The following is a 16099-nucleotide window of genomic DNA, read 5'->3' as shown; positions in this document are numbered from 1 at the left end:
AAAATACATGGGCATATTAGATTATTCTCAAATCCTTCTTTCAATAGATATTCGCTAAGGTGTTTATACCATATGCGTCCGGATTGCTTTAACTCATATAAAGATCTTTGAAGTTTAATAGAATACATATTTCTGGATGTACTCATATTGGAAGTTTCAGGCATTTTATATCCTTCGGAAATTTTCATATATATGTTATGATCTAATGATCCATATAAATATGCAGTGACCACATCCATCAACTGCATATCCAATCCTTTTGTAACTATCAAACTAATCAAAAATCTGAATGTGATTGCATCCATAACAGGAGAGTATGTTTCCTCATAATCAATCTCCGGTTTCTGCAGGAAGCCTTGTGCAACAAGTCGTGCTTTATATCGCACAATTTCATTGCTCTCATTATGCTTACGTATAAATATCCATTTATATCCAACAGGTGCTACACCCTTTGATGTTTGTACAATTGGTTCAAAGACTTCTCGCTTTGTTAGTGAGTTTAATTCAGCTTCAATAGCTAATTTCCATTTTGGCCAGTCATTTCTACGTCGACATTCTTCGACAGTTCTTGACTCAATTTCTTCATTACTTCTAGTAATGTCAAGTGCCATTTTATATTATGTTGTCGACAACCGTTTTATTTCTATTCAAAATTTCTCCCGTATTCATGAAATGTATCGAGATCTCGTTATTTTCAAGTACCTGTCCCTCTTCAAGAGAAGACATTTCATTAAATACCTCTTCAGAAAGTTCTTTTTCAAGAGATTTAGTCTATTCAAGAGCCTCAATTACTCTTATGACCTGTGTGGGTATGGACTCTTCAGAAGTACCAAATTTATTTTGTATTTTTCTCTTCCGAAGAATTTTGTCATTAACACCAATAGGCCGTCCACGTTTCAGGCGTATCTTAGATTCACCTATTGCTATTTTGACAACTTGTCCTTCAGAGACTGCAATCCTTGCTGGAACATTAACAGCAGGAATATATGATTTTACCACACCTTTGGTATCAGGAAATACATCCGGTAATTGATTTGCAACATTTTACAAATGAATAATCTTTTGAACCTCTAGTTTATATTCATTTGTATGAGGATCAAATTAGGAAAGTGCTTTATTTTCTCAAGTAATTTCCTGTCGTGCTTTAGACACCGACTTCTCATTACCCAATATTGAAAAAATGGATTCATCAAAATGACAATCCTCAAAACGTACCTTAAACATATCCCCTGTAAGAGACTTAAGGTATCTAATAATAGATGGATAATCAAACTCAACATATATCCCAAGTCTACGTTGATGGCTCATTTTTTTACGTTGTGAAGGTACAATTGGAACATATACCGTATATCCAAAAATACGAAAATAAGAAATAATTGGTTGTTGACCAAATGCAAGTTGTAATGGAGAATATTTGTGATATGCTGATGGCCTAACTCGAATCAATGATGCTGCATGAAGTATAGCATTTCCCCAAGCAGAAATAGGAAGTTTTGATTTCTTGAGTAAATATTTAGCGATTATCTGAAGCCTTTTAATTAATGATTCAGCTAAACTATTTTGAGTGTGTGTGTAGGCAACTGGATGTTCAACATCTATTCCTATCGACATGCAATAGTTATCAAAATCTTGAGATGTAAATTCACCTGCATTATCTAATCGAATAGTTTTAATTGAATAGTCAGATAATTGTGCTCGTAGTTTAATTATTTGGGCAAGAAATTTAGCAAATGCAATATTTCTAGTGGAAAGTAAACAAACATGTGAACATCGACTTGATGCATCAATTAAAACTATAAAGTATCTGAACGGTCCACTTGATGGTTGAATAGGCCCACATATATCCCCATGAATCCTTTGTAAAAATGATGGAGATTCAAAAATAACCTTTGAGATAGATGGTTTGATAATCAATTTACCCTAAGAACATGCAGAACATGGATATTCATTGGGTAAGATAATCTTCTGATTCTTTAGGAGATGTCCATATGAATTATCAATTATTCGTCTCATCATTATTGATCCCGGATGTCCAAGGTGATCATGCCAAGTCATAAATATTTTGGGGTCAATGCACTTCTGGTGCATTACCACATGTGATTCAATTGTTCTCATTTCTGTATAATACAATCCAGATAAGAGAGCAGACAGTTTTTCTAATACGAACTTCTGGCTCGAAATTATTTTAGTAATGAGAAGATGCTCTTTATTGTCTTCGTTGGTGGTTTCAATATGACAACTATTACGACATATATCTTTAAAACTCAATAAATTTCTTCTGGATCATGAAGAAAATAGAGTATCATTAATACAAAATTTGGTGTCATTAGATAACACAATATAAGCTCTTCTGGAACCTTCAATTAGATTCGATGAACCAGATATGGTATGAACGTATGCTTTACTCAATATTAGATTTTGAAAATATTTTTTATTCTTAAGAATTGTGTGAGTTATAGCACTGTCAGCCAGACATACATATCTATTATTCATCTTAGAGATAAAAAGTTCATCAATAAGACTCATGATTCTACAAAATATATAAAACTTTCATTACTACAAAACATTGCAAAATATAAAAGAAAATTTATAATAAGATAAAGAAAATACATTAATTAAAAATGAACACTTTTATCACCAATCAAATGATCAACTCTACCACTAGAATCTTCAAAGAAATCAGAAACATCAAGGCTTGTAATATATTCTCCATCTATAGAATCTAAATCATCTGATGGTTCAACAAAATTTGTTTCAAACTTTTTTTTTTCTTTTGTAGAAGCTTGGTATAAGTCAACCAAGTGCTTAGCTGTACGACAAGTACGAGACCAATGTCCAATCATACCACATCTATAGCATCCATATTCATCTTTCTTTAAAAATTTGTTTTGAGGACCTTTACCCTTCTCTGAGTTGAACCACTTCTGATAGTACGGTGTATTTCTATTATTATTCCTTTTAGTGTGGTCGCTTCTAAGACCTCCACTTCTATAGTTTTTCTTACCACGTCCACGTCCTCGGTTTCTTTGAAAAGATACACTATTTGCTTCTAGAAATGGTGTAAATCTAATACCATTCACTTTAGGGAATGATATAGAACCAGTAGGACGTGACTGGTGATTTCTTAACAAAAGTTCATTATTTTGCTCAGCTAATAGAAGACAAGATATAAGTTCAGAATATTTTTTGAACTTTCGCTCTCGATACTACTGCTGCAGGAGCACATTCGATATATAAAAAGTAGTATATATATTCTCTAATAAGTCATCATCAGTGACTTTTTTACCACATAATTTTAATAGTGAGCTAATTTTAAAGAGTGCAGAGTTATACGCACTAACACTCTTGAAGTTTTGCACCCTCAGGTGCATCCAATCATGACGAGCTTTTAGGAGGATTACAGTTTTCTGGTGCTGATATCTCTCTTTTAAATCATTCCACAAAATAAGTGGATCTTTCACCGTGAGATACTCAATTTTTAATTTTTCATGAAGATGGTGCTTAAGAAAAATCATTGCCTTAGCGCGGTTCTACCGGGACCCTTGATTTCCTTCTTTAATTGTATCTCTCAGGTTCATCGCATCCAAATGGTTCTCAGCATCAAGGATTCAAGATAAATAATTTTTTCCAGAAATGTCAAGAGCAACGAATTTCAATTTTGTAAGATTTGGCATTTTCTACATATATAAATCAGGAACATAAGTATGTTTAACATTCACAAAATCAAGATAATAAACATAGAGTTTTTATCAAGTAATAATAAGTAATGTAACATTTCATATTCATTTTGGAAACTACAAAAATATATTGAAAAACTTATTTGAAGTAAAGGACTACTAGCTTCAAAATCGTCAGAACCTTCGTGCTGATAACGTGTTATAAAACTAAAAGAGAAATGATATTGCAAGAGAGAGAGGATATTGCAAGAGAAAGAGTTGTTATTCAAATGTAAAACTTGATAATATATAAATGAATGATACCCATATAGATAGGAGTACAAAGGAGTAGGTATGGCTCAATGGTCTTAATTGATGGCTTCAATAGTCTTAATTAATGGCTTGAATGGTCTTCATTAATGACTTTAATGATCTTCATTAATAATTTTAATGGTTTTTATTAATGACTACATATGACCATACAAATAAGTTCATAAATAACATGAACAATATTTTCTTCTGATAAAAACATGAATGTGAGAAGAGTTTAAAAAAAAAAAAAAAAAATCCTATTTAGCTATCATTATTTATTGAATTCGGGGTTTAGAATGAAAAAAGCTACCATGTCCACCAACTTTAGCTGTTCCATATGACCGGTTTGTAAAAAATATATATATATATATATATATTTAATAATTAAAGAAATGATTTTAAATGTATAGATATATTTTTAAAAAACAAAATTAATATTTTAAAAAATGTGAAAATAAAAATTAAACAAAAATTTAAAATAAGCTGACGGTAATAATGAGCAATGCTATTTGAACAGCACCGAGAATTACAACCTCGGTAATCCTAATAGGTAAGCATATTAATTTTATGATTATGACAGTTTTAGTATTTAATAGTCTTTAAATTTTTTGTTATCAATGATTATGTTTTTAATAATTGGTATCAGCATATTTTTTTTTGTAATTAGTATCTATATTTTATAATCTTGCAGAGCTAAAAAAAAATTAACTAAATTAGTATTCTACAACGTTAGCACCGACAGTTTTCTTGTTTATTTGTCGCGTTTTGCGGTTTCATTGGTTGTCATTACCGGATCATTTCAAAAATTAAGAAATCTGAGCCCACCAAATAGTGAGCTGTCTAGGAACATAGTCCTTCACTCACCCATTTGCCTACAATTTGTTTCCAACAAACGTGGCGATAGAAAAATCTATTCATTATATTATTACCATTCTCTTAACATTTTTTATATGATATTAAATAATAAATCTATAAATAAAATATAATAAATAATTTTAATAATTAAATACTACATCATGCAATGATAAAAGAGATTATGACTAGGCATTACTTGGTCGGTTAGGACACTCAAATTTTTATTTCTAAACCCTTTTTTCTCTGATCCTCACTAGCTGGTTTTACCATATGGTAAAAGGGATTTGAATCAAAACCTTATTTTAGATCGACTGATTTTACTATATGGTACCTTCTTTTTTTTTTCTTTTTTTCTTTTTTTTTTTAACTATATGGTACTGAATGTAGCAAAAGATTAGTCCTTTAACAAAGAGTAAATGCATCAAACATTCTTTAAGAAGAATAAAGGGTTGGAGTAGCGAGTCCCTCTCTCTCGAGCGTGAGTAGGGTTAGTCTTTCAACAGTCGACTTCGTCTCACTGGTTGAAAACTTGTCTTCGTGTTCAATGGAAAAGTAAAAATGGCCGATGATGATTTAACAAAATAATGGAAAAAACTACACTTGTCAATGGAAGAAACAACTATTGTTCAGATCAAGACTGAGGGTGCACACACAAACAGCTCTATCCGAGGAAAGCTTTGCATCATTGGCAAAGTCCTCTCTGAAAGAGGAGTAAACAACAAAGCATTTAGATTTACTATGTCACAGATATGGCGGTTAGAAGGTTGGGTCCGCTTCAAGGATCTGAATGAACAATGCTTCCTCATAGAATTTCAAAGTAAAAAAGATTAAAATAAGGTTATGAGTGGGAGGCCGTGGTGTTTCAATAGGATTCTCTTAACCATACAAGAGGTGGATGAATTGATGTCTATCAATGCAGTTAACTTTCAATATGAACCGTTCTGGGTCCAGTGTTATAATGTTCCTCTAGCAGCTATGAATGAAGGGATGGGTAAACATAATGGGGAAAGCATTGGCCGTGTAATAAGAGTAGATGTTGATTCAGATAGATCTGCGTGGGGCTACTACCTTCGAATCAGGGTGGCTGTTGATCTTCACAAGCCTCTTCTATGAGGTATATGGTTACGTTTCAAAAACCAGAAACTTTGGATTTCCTTTAAATATGAACGTCTGCAAAATCTTTGCTTTCACTGTGGGGTTTTCTTTCACAAAGGAAGAGCTTGTGTAAGACCTTATTTTGAAACACAAAGTGAAGAAAAACAACAAATACAATTTGGTCCATGGCTCAGGGCCCAGCCAATGAACACTTCGATCTTTGATAGACGTAAATATGGGGGTAAAGTTGATAAAGAGGAATAGAATGAACAGAAACCTATAAGGAAGATGGATGTTTGGGGTGAAAAACTATCTCAGCAGGAGGAACACAAGAATAAAAACATACCTAAGGTTTTAGAAGATGAAGAGAGGAGGTTAGATCCTACTGGTCTCAAGAGAGTTGCAAACTTAGTGCCTAGTCAACAAAATCCTGTGAGAGAGTGCTTTACTCCCCATGAACCTGAGAGACAGCCTATTAACCATCACAACACAGAAAGAGAACATAATGTATATGATAGTAAGGAATGGTACAATCAGGAAATAAACACTCACATCCAGGTGAAAGCATTCCCTGATCCTATAATTTTTAGATGTATGATGGACCTTGACCAAGATATAGATAGGAGCAATAACCATACCATCAAGGCTAGGGAACTGAGTCCAACAACAATCCAAGCCACCAATCAAAAGGAGAAGGGTCCACAACTAGAAGTCAAACCTAACAACACTGTATTCCAAGCTCCTACACTGCCACATTGTCCCAAATCCACTGATATGGAGCCATCACATACCAGTAGTCCTAAAAATAATAAGAGCAGTAATGGTAGATGGAAAAGAAAGGTCAGGGACAAACTGAACATCCATAGTACTTTGAGTGAGATCACTAACAACCCGCAAGAATATGGCCAAAAGAGGAGAGGGAAGTGTAGTGGAAAGGAGGTGATCTATCCCTTTAAAAAGAACACGACCAATGGAGGTGGCAAATAAAATCAAAATGACAAGGCAGTGGCTGGGCCCCAGCATTGCCACTCCAAATGAGTCTCCTGTCATGGAATTGTCGAGGGCTTGGGAACCCTCGAACAATTCGTATCCTTAGAAAACTCACTAAGGAAAAATGTCTCAGCTTAGTGTTCCTTGTGGAAACTGAGTCTAATAAGACTAGAATGGAAACAATTAGACAGTCTTTAAAACTTGATGGGTGTTTTGTTGTTGAAAGTGTGGGCTTAATTGGGGAATAACATTACTTTGGAAGGAGGGGGTGGCAAGTCAGAATCATTAGCTATACTAGGTGGCATATAAGTGCCATGATCACTGATAAAAAGGACAGCAGGCCCTGGCAGTTCACTGGTTTTTATGGGCATCCTGAAACAAGCAAAAGGAAAGGGAGTTAGGAACTGTTACAAATGCTAAAGAGAGAAAATTGGAGGTCAGGGCAAACCTTATAAACAGATTGAGAACTTTAGACAGGCACTAGAACAATGTGGTATTCGAGACCTTACTTACACTAGTCAAAAGTTTACTTGGTCCAATAATAGAAGGGGCAGGGATTTTATAAAGAAAAGGATAGATAGAGCAATGACTAACAAAGAATGGTTTGATCTTTCTCCTTCTGCCATGTGTAATGTGATGGCAGCCATTAAGTTTGATCACTCACCACTAAGCATTTCCATCCTTCATAACAGTGGAAAGGGAAGCAGGAAACAAAAAGTATTTAGATATGAGGCTGCCTAGGACATCAGAGAAGGCTGTGTACCTGTTTTAGAACAAGCCTAGACAAAAAGTGGAATGGGAGGTGATTTAGCTAAAGGCCTGAGAATGAAGCTGGAATTCTGTCAAAAGGGTTTAACCAACTGGGAAAAAGCTCACAACAGGGATGAACAGTAAAAGACCACTCGAATATGGGCTAAGATCAATCAACTACAAGACAAAGGAGATGGGAAACACATTGATGCTATGAAGAAATGCAAAAGGAGGCTAAACTGTCCCTGGCAGAAACTGATATGAAATGGAGGCAGCGTGCAAAACAACATTGGCTTAGGAATGGAGATAGAAATACAACATACTTCCACATGCAAGCAAACCAGAGGAAAAAGACAAATGCTATCACATCCATAGATGATGGAACTGGTAGAATTGCTTCTGAACAAGGAGAGATAGGTGGCATTTTCACAAGTTTCTTCTCTACCCTTTTCAACTCTTCATTGCCTTTTAACATCGATACATGTCTCAATGCCCTTAAGCCAAAAATCAATCAAGCAATGAAGGAGAGTTTAGTCACACCTTTCACTGCAGAGGAAGTCAAGAAAACCATTTTCCAAATGAATCCATTAGGATCCCCTGGTCCTGATGGTTTCCCAGCCCATTTTTACCAAAAACATTGGGAATTGGCTGGTAAAGAGGTGTGTGATTATGCTTTGGGAGTTCTAAACCAAGGAGGTTCCCTAAAAAAGGTCAATGATACTTATATAGCCCTCATTCGAAAGGTTAAAAACCCAAAGAGAGTAATAGAATTCAGACCCATTAGTCTATGTAATGTCTTATACAAAGTGGTCTAAAAAACCATGGCAAATAGGATGAAACTCATTCTGCATCAGATCATCTCAGCAAACCAAATTGCATTTGTACTTGGAAGACTTATTTCAGATAATACTCTAGTTGCTTATGAAGTTCTCCATTCAATGACAACGAGGATGAAAGGTAAGAAATGATTTATGGCCCTCAAATTTGGACATGAGTAAAGCCTATAACAGGGTGGAGTGGACCTTTGTGGAAGCCATGATGACCAAAGTGGGTTTCCCTCCCCAATGGGTGGATTTGGTTCAGAGATGTATCAAGTTAGTGTCTTATTCAATTCTAGTGGATGGGGAACCTCAACAGAATTTCACCCCTTCAAGAGGCATTCGTCAAGGAGATCCCATATCACCCTACCTCTTCATCCTATATGTAGAAGCCCTATCAGCCCTCCTACAAAAGACTGAAGTGATGGGGGAAATTACTAGTGCCCCCATAGGAAGAGGCCCTACCAAAGTGAGCTATTTATTTTTTGCAAATGACAACCTGCTGTTTTGCCAAGCCTTACCAAAGGAGCTTACAAAAGTGATTGGGATTTTGGATCTTTATGAACAAGCTTCGGGTCAGATGCTCAACGAGGAAAAGTCCTCAGTTTTTTTCAATAAGAACACTCTGAAGGAGGAACAGGAATTGATTCTACAGCTAGCAGGCATAAAATCCACTGGCACCTTTGAAAAATACCTAGGCCTCCCTGCAGTCTTAGGAAGAGCTAAAATAGCAGCCTTCCATTCCCTCATAGATAGAACTTGGTCTTGGGTAGTGAACTGGAAAACCAACCACCTTTCTGCAGCAGGGAAAGAGATCCTCCTAAAGGCAGTACTTCAAGCCATACCAACATATTCAATAGGAATGTTTCTACTCCCATATTCCATTACTCAAAAATTTAACCAACTCCTGAGGAAATTTTGGTGGGGATTCAATAAAGATTCCTAAAAAATTCAATAGGTCTCGTGGGATCAACTAAGCTCAGCTAAGGACATGGGTGGTCTTGACTTCAGGGATTTCAGATTGTTCAACTTAGCTTTGCTAGCAAAGCAAAGCTGGAGGATGTTGTTATAAAACAGAAATACTTCTCCCCAGGAGACCTACTAAATGCAAATCTAGGCTCGGGCCCTTCTTATGTGTGGAGGAGTATACTAGCTGGCCTTTCAGTACTCAAGCCTGGGCTTAGATGGAGAATTGAAAATGGTAAAAGCATCAACATATGGTATGACAAATGGATACCCTCTCTTCCTTCTTTCATAGTTGCATCTCCAAGAGATATGGATTGTTGGTGTGAAATGGTGAGTGACCTTATTGATCCTAAGCAGAGAAGCTAGAAAAAAGAGTTGCTACAAGAAATGTTCTCAGAACCTGAAATTCAAACCATCACTTCAATCCCAATTAGCCTAAGAGGTAGGAGGATAAAATATTTTGAAATTTTACTTCAAATGGGCTAAACATTGTCAAGAGTGGATATCATCACTAGAGGCAAATAGAGGCAGAAGTAGAAGGGGAACATTCAAGTAGGCAACTAGACTCAACAATGTAGAAAAAAATTTGGTAGCTGAAAGTGACCCCTGCAGTAAAACATTTTGTCTGGAAAGCATGTAGTGAAGCCATCCCTACCCTAGCAAACTTAAAAAAAAGGAGAGTAGTGGAAGATAGTAGGTGCATAATATGCAAGTCTGAACTTGAGACCTCAAGCAATGTCCTTTGGGGTTGTGCAACTGCCAGAGATGTGTGGAACCAGGGCTGTATAAAAATCCAGAAAATGTCTTTCCATAGTGATCAGTTCTTCAAAGTTTGGGCTATGTTGGTCCAAAAGCTAGAGAAAAATGAACTGGAGGAAGCAGCAGTGACACTAAGGTGTATATGGACTCGAAGAAATGATTTAATCTGTCAAATGAGACCCCCCAGCAAAGAACAGTAAAGTGTTTACAAACATGGTCTAAGCCAAATGTAGGAACCTTTAAAGTTAATTGGGATGCTGCAGTAAATTTAGCTTCAGGCAGAATTGGTTTGGGTGTCATAATCCGAGACCATCAAGGTTATGTCATTGGTGCTTTAAGGGCGTCCAGACCACTTAATGGAGGAGTTTATAAAGCAGAAGCACATGGCCTGCTACTGACAGTAATTTTTTGCAAGAAACTAGGTCTTAACTAGATCACTTCGGAGGGAGACTCGAAATAGGTAATTAACCAACTTCTTGGACAAGAGATCGATGAGAGTATGAGAGGATGGTTAATTGAAGATTCAAAGCATGTCTTGGCAAACTTAGATCACTGGAAAGCTTGTCATGTCCAGAGAGAAGCAAATTCTACATCCCATTGTCTAGCAAAATCTGCTGTACTTTTAACAGAGAACTTGTATAACATTGAAGAATGTCCTGCGTGCATTACTTCTATTGTAACTTCTGAAATGTTATTAAGTTGATTAATGAGATCAATTTCTATTTCAAAGAAAGAAGAAGAATAAAGGGCCAGAGGCAACGCAGGAGGTGGCGTGGGAAGCGATAGGGTGGGTTTATGTTGACATTACAAGATGGAAAACTCTAGCGTTCTATGTACAACTTCTTATAAATTAAGTCAGGCACAAGCATAGAAAACTTCAACCCAATAATCAGAATGAAAAGACGCGATTGTGAAATAGAATTACGAACATTGTCCAAGCACATAAATCTCCTATTCAGGAGCAATTCCTTTTAACAATTTTTGGTCCCTCCAAATATCACTTCAGTCCCAGAGATGCAAAGAAAAAGGGCATAACGACCAGGTCATTCCCTCAATGTTAAAATCAATCAACCACAGAATTTGTTGACCTAAACATAGTAGAGTACATTAAAAATTTTTGGAAGAAAGATGATATATACGTTTGACATGAACATAACTCTGAAAAGGCTACAAAATAAACGAAGGCTATAGCACAATAGGAAATGTCTTTCGCATCATTACACGATAAAATATTGATCAGATAGGAATTCGAGCTAACCTCTTTAAACCAAATCCCTTATGATACAGATACCTCCACATGGCTGAAAAGGAAGAAAAGAATGAGCCAAGAACCCAACCTTTGTTTTTCCTTTTCAGCAGTTGCACTACAAGGAGAAACCCAATAAAAGTGATGCCAAACAATCTCTAGATTGTGCCAATAGGGTTCCACCAGCTCTCATTCTCATAGCTGACATAGGTAAGCTCTCCTTGTAACATGATGTCCCGGGTCTCGACACTCTCAACAGACTCAACTACTTGCACTAGCTCGAGGCTTTGTGGTGGTAGCAATGTCGACAGAAGAGATAAATCTTGAGACAAGCACAGCCTCATTACTTACGGCCTTAGAGGCTGCCACATCTTCCAACCGCTTCCAGGTTGATTCCCGTTTCTCCTGTGTCTCCCTCTCCTTGACTTCATCTTCTTCAAATTTCGCCAAGCACTCATGAAAGAGTGCTTCATCAGCATCTGAAAATATTTTCCTCACATTTAATGTTAAACTCTGAACAGCTTGGTTCCAGTGACTGCGCGTATTTCTCTCCAAAGAGGGGAAAATTATAGGCAGAATCACGTTACGGTTCTGTGTGATTAGATTTCTAATGTGATCATTGTTCCACAAAAACAATGCACGTTCAGCGACCTGCCAGAAAAAAATCAGTTAAAGCATCCATTTGGTAATCTCTTAGATGTTTGACGTTCACACTTTTAATTAACTGCACAAAAATGGGGCACAAACCTAGTAATTAGAAAATAAACAAGTGAAACTCGAACTCCAGAAGTAATGATAGACAATTCAGGATAGGATAATTTTATCAGAATTAATCCAGATTAAGTAGAAGGCAGCGGGCATGCATGATGCATGTGACTTTCACAAATTATATAGCTTTCCTTGCTATAAGTATTTAGTTGACTTCACTCAGCAGAAAACGAAGAAATTCATTTTAACCATAGATAATTTGGGGCCCTCCTTCCAATATCTGAAATGATGCCCCACTCCGCTTTAATATAAGATTAGTTGACAAGCTCATTGTATGACTTTTCACTACGGCTTTTCAGTTCCACAAACTGAACATGTGGAAGAGAATTCTTCAGTTGATCTGGCAACTGAGAAAGCATGAGTTCCTCAAATATAATTACATATAGGCCATATATTGCCTCAAAGATGAAGAATAATATACTACCTTGCATTCCCTTATCCATCATATCGCCTCAAAACCTACCAGCGTTAAATAACAGTAGCTCTCAATCATAGTGTAGACATTCTTTTCTCTTCTTGATAAGTTACACATACACCAATTGGGTCTTTAGTTCATGAGCTCGCCCTTCACTAAGGTTTTTGTTATAAAGGGGGAAGCATCCTTTGAACTAGAGAGCTCGTTGGCAAAAAGTAGACAGAATATTGCAGGTAGAAGAAGAGTTTTTAGGTTGAAAGTACCATTTGTAGCATTAAACATCATTTGCATCTTCTATATTTATAAAGTTCTGATTACTGATAGGCAGCCTTCCATTTTCATTCCAAATATTATATAAAAATCAAAATTCCAAATATAAAATGATTGAAGTCCTCTTCTAAATTCTGAAGGGATATTTCCTCAGTTCCACAGCACTCAATATCAAAAGTCAAGACATATCGATCCCATATGTCTACTTTATACCCTAGATTGTGTACGGAAAGGTGATGAATGAGGTCCCACATTACTTGAAAGAAAGAAGTTCAAGCCTTTTATAATGATTTCAAGGAGCTCCAATTGTAACCTTGACTAGTCCTTTTGGAATATAGGCCCAGATATAGCTTGGGCCTTTCTTTAAGTTTCAACCCTATAAAGCAGTCTAGGATGGAGAATTTTAATCAAATGATATTTGGGTATATCATCATAAGGAAACATCTCAAAAAAAGGAGGGGTGGGAGGAGGAGGTTCAGGCAAAGTATCAACTATGGATCTATATTAGATACATGTCCTCTCAAGATAAATTATCTGGAAATGGACTTAGTTCAATGTCATTTCCCCAACAAAGCCAGTACCACAGCTTTGGGGAGAAAAGGATATGAGAAACCCTGGTGGAAATAAGATAAACTATTCTCAAGAATTAATACAGAATATGAGTCTAAACAATTTCCCTCATAAGTCACAATGCTGAATGCGTTGGAGGGAACGATGGACTCCATTAAGGAATACTGTGAGATGTAGATATGGTTATGTACTGAAAATCAGAGAACGAATTGTGACATTCACAGAGATCGGGTGCTAGATTAAAGATTAAAAGGTCAAGTTAGTTCTATTCCTACAGAGAACATATGAAGGCCTTTTAACAATTCATAAACATAGATTATATGCCAAAAGAACCTCTTTACTATCCATCTTGAAATTCAACGGCTTAGCATATAAATCAACATCAAAGCCTACATCATTAATACAAATAACCCACCGGGGGTAAAATAGTGAAAGATCAAAAAATCCAAAACCCTCACAACGGCACTTTAGAGTCACAACTTTTTTTTTTTTTTTTGAGAAAACTTTAGAGTCACAACTTATTGTGACAACAATTAAATTTCCAATAAGGATGAGGACCCAACTATCGGTGACAAATGAGAATAGAAATTATGTGTGCGATAGAAGTATACAAAATAACGGTCAAAAGCTGGTACCTGAAAATGCGAACTGTTGAGGCAGCGACCAATTTGACGGAATAGAGGGACCATGCAGCGCTGAAACTCTGCTCCCTGTGTGACTTCAAGAACTTCCTCCAATTCACCAAGGAACATAACCTCCTTTGAACTATTAGTTATGGGCCAATACTTTAAAAGACCTCGAATCACAGTGTCAGCCAGCTTGGCATCCTTTTCCACAAACTGAGTAATGCAATATGACAGTTGCTGGTGGTACATAGATACACACTTTGGCTTATGAAGGGGAATCAAAGCACGGACAAGGAACAGCTTGTGCTCCTCCTTCAAAGGTAAAGCAAACCCATTAATTATACTGCCCAATATTTCAAGCAACTCCGCAATCCCATTGTGCTTCTCTGTCTCAAAGATGAACCGATAGAAGATATTATTGATAGCTTTCCTAATGAATGGCCGATGCACCATGAACTTACCATAAACGCGGTGGAGAATTGTTTTTAAGTAATCCCTCTCTCTCTGATCCTCAGAATCAAACAACTCAAGCAATCTCAACACAAATGAATGATCAATATATCTTTTAGCAAGCTTGGCATCTGTCTCCGGTGACGCCACAAATCTCAATAAAAATTCGCACACAATCTGAAGATGAGGCCAAGCAGGTTCCATGGTCGGTTCCTCCTCTTCTGGGTCGTACATTTCTGGGACCTTGCTATCCTGATTTGGAGATGGAAATGTTCGAAACAAATTGGCAGCAACCATCTTCGTAATTGCTTGCATTGCCACCTCATTGAACTTTGAAGTTACTGATGTAACATAATCAACAAGCTCAAGCAAAGTTTGCCTCTTAACATCCTTCTCTTTAAGGTTCTTTGCAGAATCATTGAAATCGAACACAACACAACACATATTCAGTTTCCTAATAAAGAGAGACTGCTTCTCTGAACCCGAGACATCTCGAAAACTTGGCAAAAGCTCATAAACCACCGGAGCAGCATCAGCCGCAATTGGAGCCGATTTTTTTCCTTGATTCGATTTAGTCATACTGGATGGGTGAGGAGCAGGAGTCCCATTTTTCGAAGATTTCGAAGTGGTTTTCGAGCTATAAACGGAATTTGATACAGCAAACGAGTTCAAGGAAGAATGGGCATTGACCGCTCCATCATTGACATTGTTCGAGTCATTAGGGGATGATTTTGAGGGTTTTCGAGGTAGTTTACCGAATATCTGTTTGATCATATCTACAAAACCCTAAAAAACGCTGACCCTAACCCAAATTTTCCTAAAAGATCATATCTTACGAATACAAAACATAGATGACAAATGGACACCCAAAAAAACCCGTATCACAAACCAATACCTAAATGGGTCCGTGCATGTAAAACTTTCGGAGTTTAAATTTGCAAACCAGACTCAAAGTTAAAACAGTTGGAATTGAAGAAGAGAGTTTAGGCTGCGAGGGAATTGAGAAGGCAAAGAATATAGAATCACTTACATCGGAAGACACGATTGAAGAGATCCGACGAAGTGCGATGACACGAGTAAAAATGCGAGACAAACCAAGAAAATTTAAGCTGAAAAGTGGTCTTTTCCTTCCCCCATAAACCCTAATTCAAACTCCACTGGTCTGAGTCCAATTGGTTTCAGAGAGAGAGAGAGAGAGAGAGAGAGAGGAAACTGACTCGAAAATCAAACTAAGAATAGAAAGTGCTTGGAACAATTATAGCCAAACACAGTCCTCTCTCAGACTCCCCCTCTCGCTGTCTCGGTAAAATCTAATTCCTATGCAGCTTTACTTTGACGATGAAAATGAAAAGAAAGCGAACAGATAATATATATTATATATCCACCCCATATTAATTTATAAATTTAAAAAATATAACTCTTTCCTTATATTTAAAAAATTATTTATACAGTTTTAAAATAATACATGAAAATTTTATTTTTTAATGATAGATTTTAATTTTTTTTAAATAAAAAAATAAAAAGAGAATATATTTATTAAGCCAGATTAATTT

The 16099-nt window shown here is 36.4% G+C and overlaps 2 protein-coding genes across 2 annotated transcripts; one reads left to right on the top strand and one right to left on the bottom strand.

The window, feature by feature from the left end:
* Positions 1-7879: 7879 nt before the first annotated feature.
* Positions 7880-9808, top strand: LOC122306268. The gene is made up of 4 exons (XM_043118702.1): positions 7880-8401; positions 8513-8615; positions 8776-9305; positions 9488-9808. Exons 1-4 carry the CDS (start codon positions 7880-7882, stop codon positions 9806-9808), a joined length of 1476 nt encoding a protein of 491 aa, XP_042974636.1.
* A 1472-nt stretch (positions 9809-11280) lies between these two features.
* Positions 11281-15885, bottom strand: LOC122307402 (serine/threonine protein phosphatase 2A 59 kDa regulatory subunit B' gamma isoform-like). The gene is made up of 2 exons (XM_043120287.1): positions 14106-15885; positions 11281-12098 (listed from the first exon to the last, which is right to left on the bottom strand). Exons 1-2 carry the CDS (start codon positions 15318-15320, stop codon positions 11709-11711), a joined length of 1605 nt encoding a protein of 534 aa, XP_042976221.1. The 5' UTR covers positions 15321-15885; the 3' UTR covers positions 11281-11708.
* Between the last annotated feature and the right edge of the window lie 214 nt (positions 15886-16099).

Source organism: Carya illinoinensis, chromosome 4 (genome assembly GCF_018687715.1).
Source record: "Carya illinoinensis cultivar Pawnee chromosome 4, C.illinoinensisPawnee_v1, whole genome shotgun sequence".
In the NCBI taxonomy this organism is placed as follows: Eukaryota; Viridiplantae; Streptophyta; class Magnoliopsida; order Fagales; family Juglandaceae; genus Carya; species Carya illinoinensis.
This window is presented reverse-complemented; position numbering and strand designations above follow the sequence as displayed.

Bases quoted from the DNA above. Each gene is read 5' to 3' on its own strand.
- LOC122306268 (XM_043118702.1), top strand. From the start codon at position 7,880: ATGCAAAAGGAGGCTAAACTGTCCCTGGCAGAAACTGATATGAAATGG. The intron at 8,402-8,512 runs GTTAAAAACCCA...ATTCTGCATCAG, and splicing joins ATATAGCCCTCATTCGAAAG to ATCATCTCAGCAAACCAAAT. The intron at 9,306-9,487 runs GTACTTCAAGCC...TCTTGACTTCAG, and splicing joins AAGAGATCCTCCTAAAGGCA to GGATTTCAGATTGTTCAACT.
- LOC122307402 (XM_043120287.1), bottom strand. From the start codon at position 15,320: ATGATCAAACAGATATTCGGTAAACTACCTCGAAAACCCTCAAAATCA. The intron at 12,099-14,105 runs GTACCAGCTTTT...TTTTTCTGGCAG, and splicing joins TCAACAGTTCGCATTTTCAG to GTCGCTGAACGTGCATTGTT.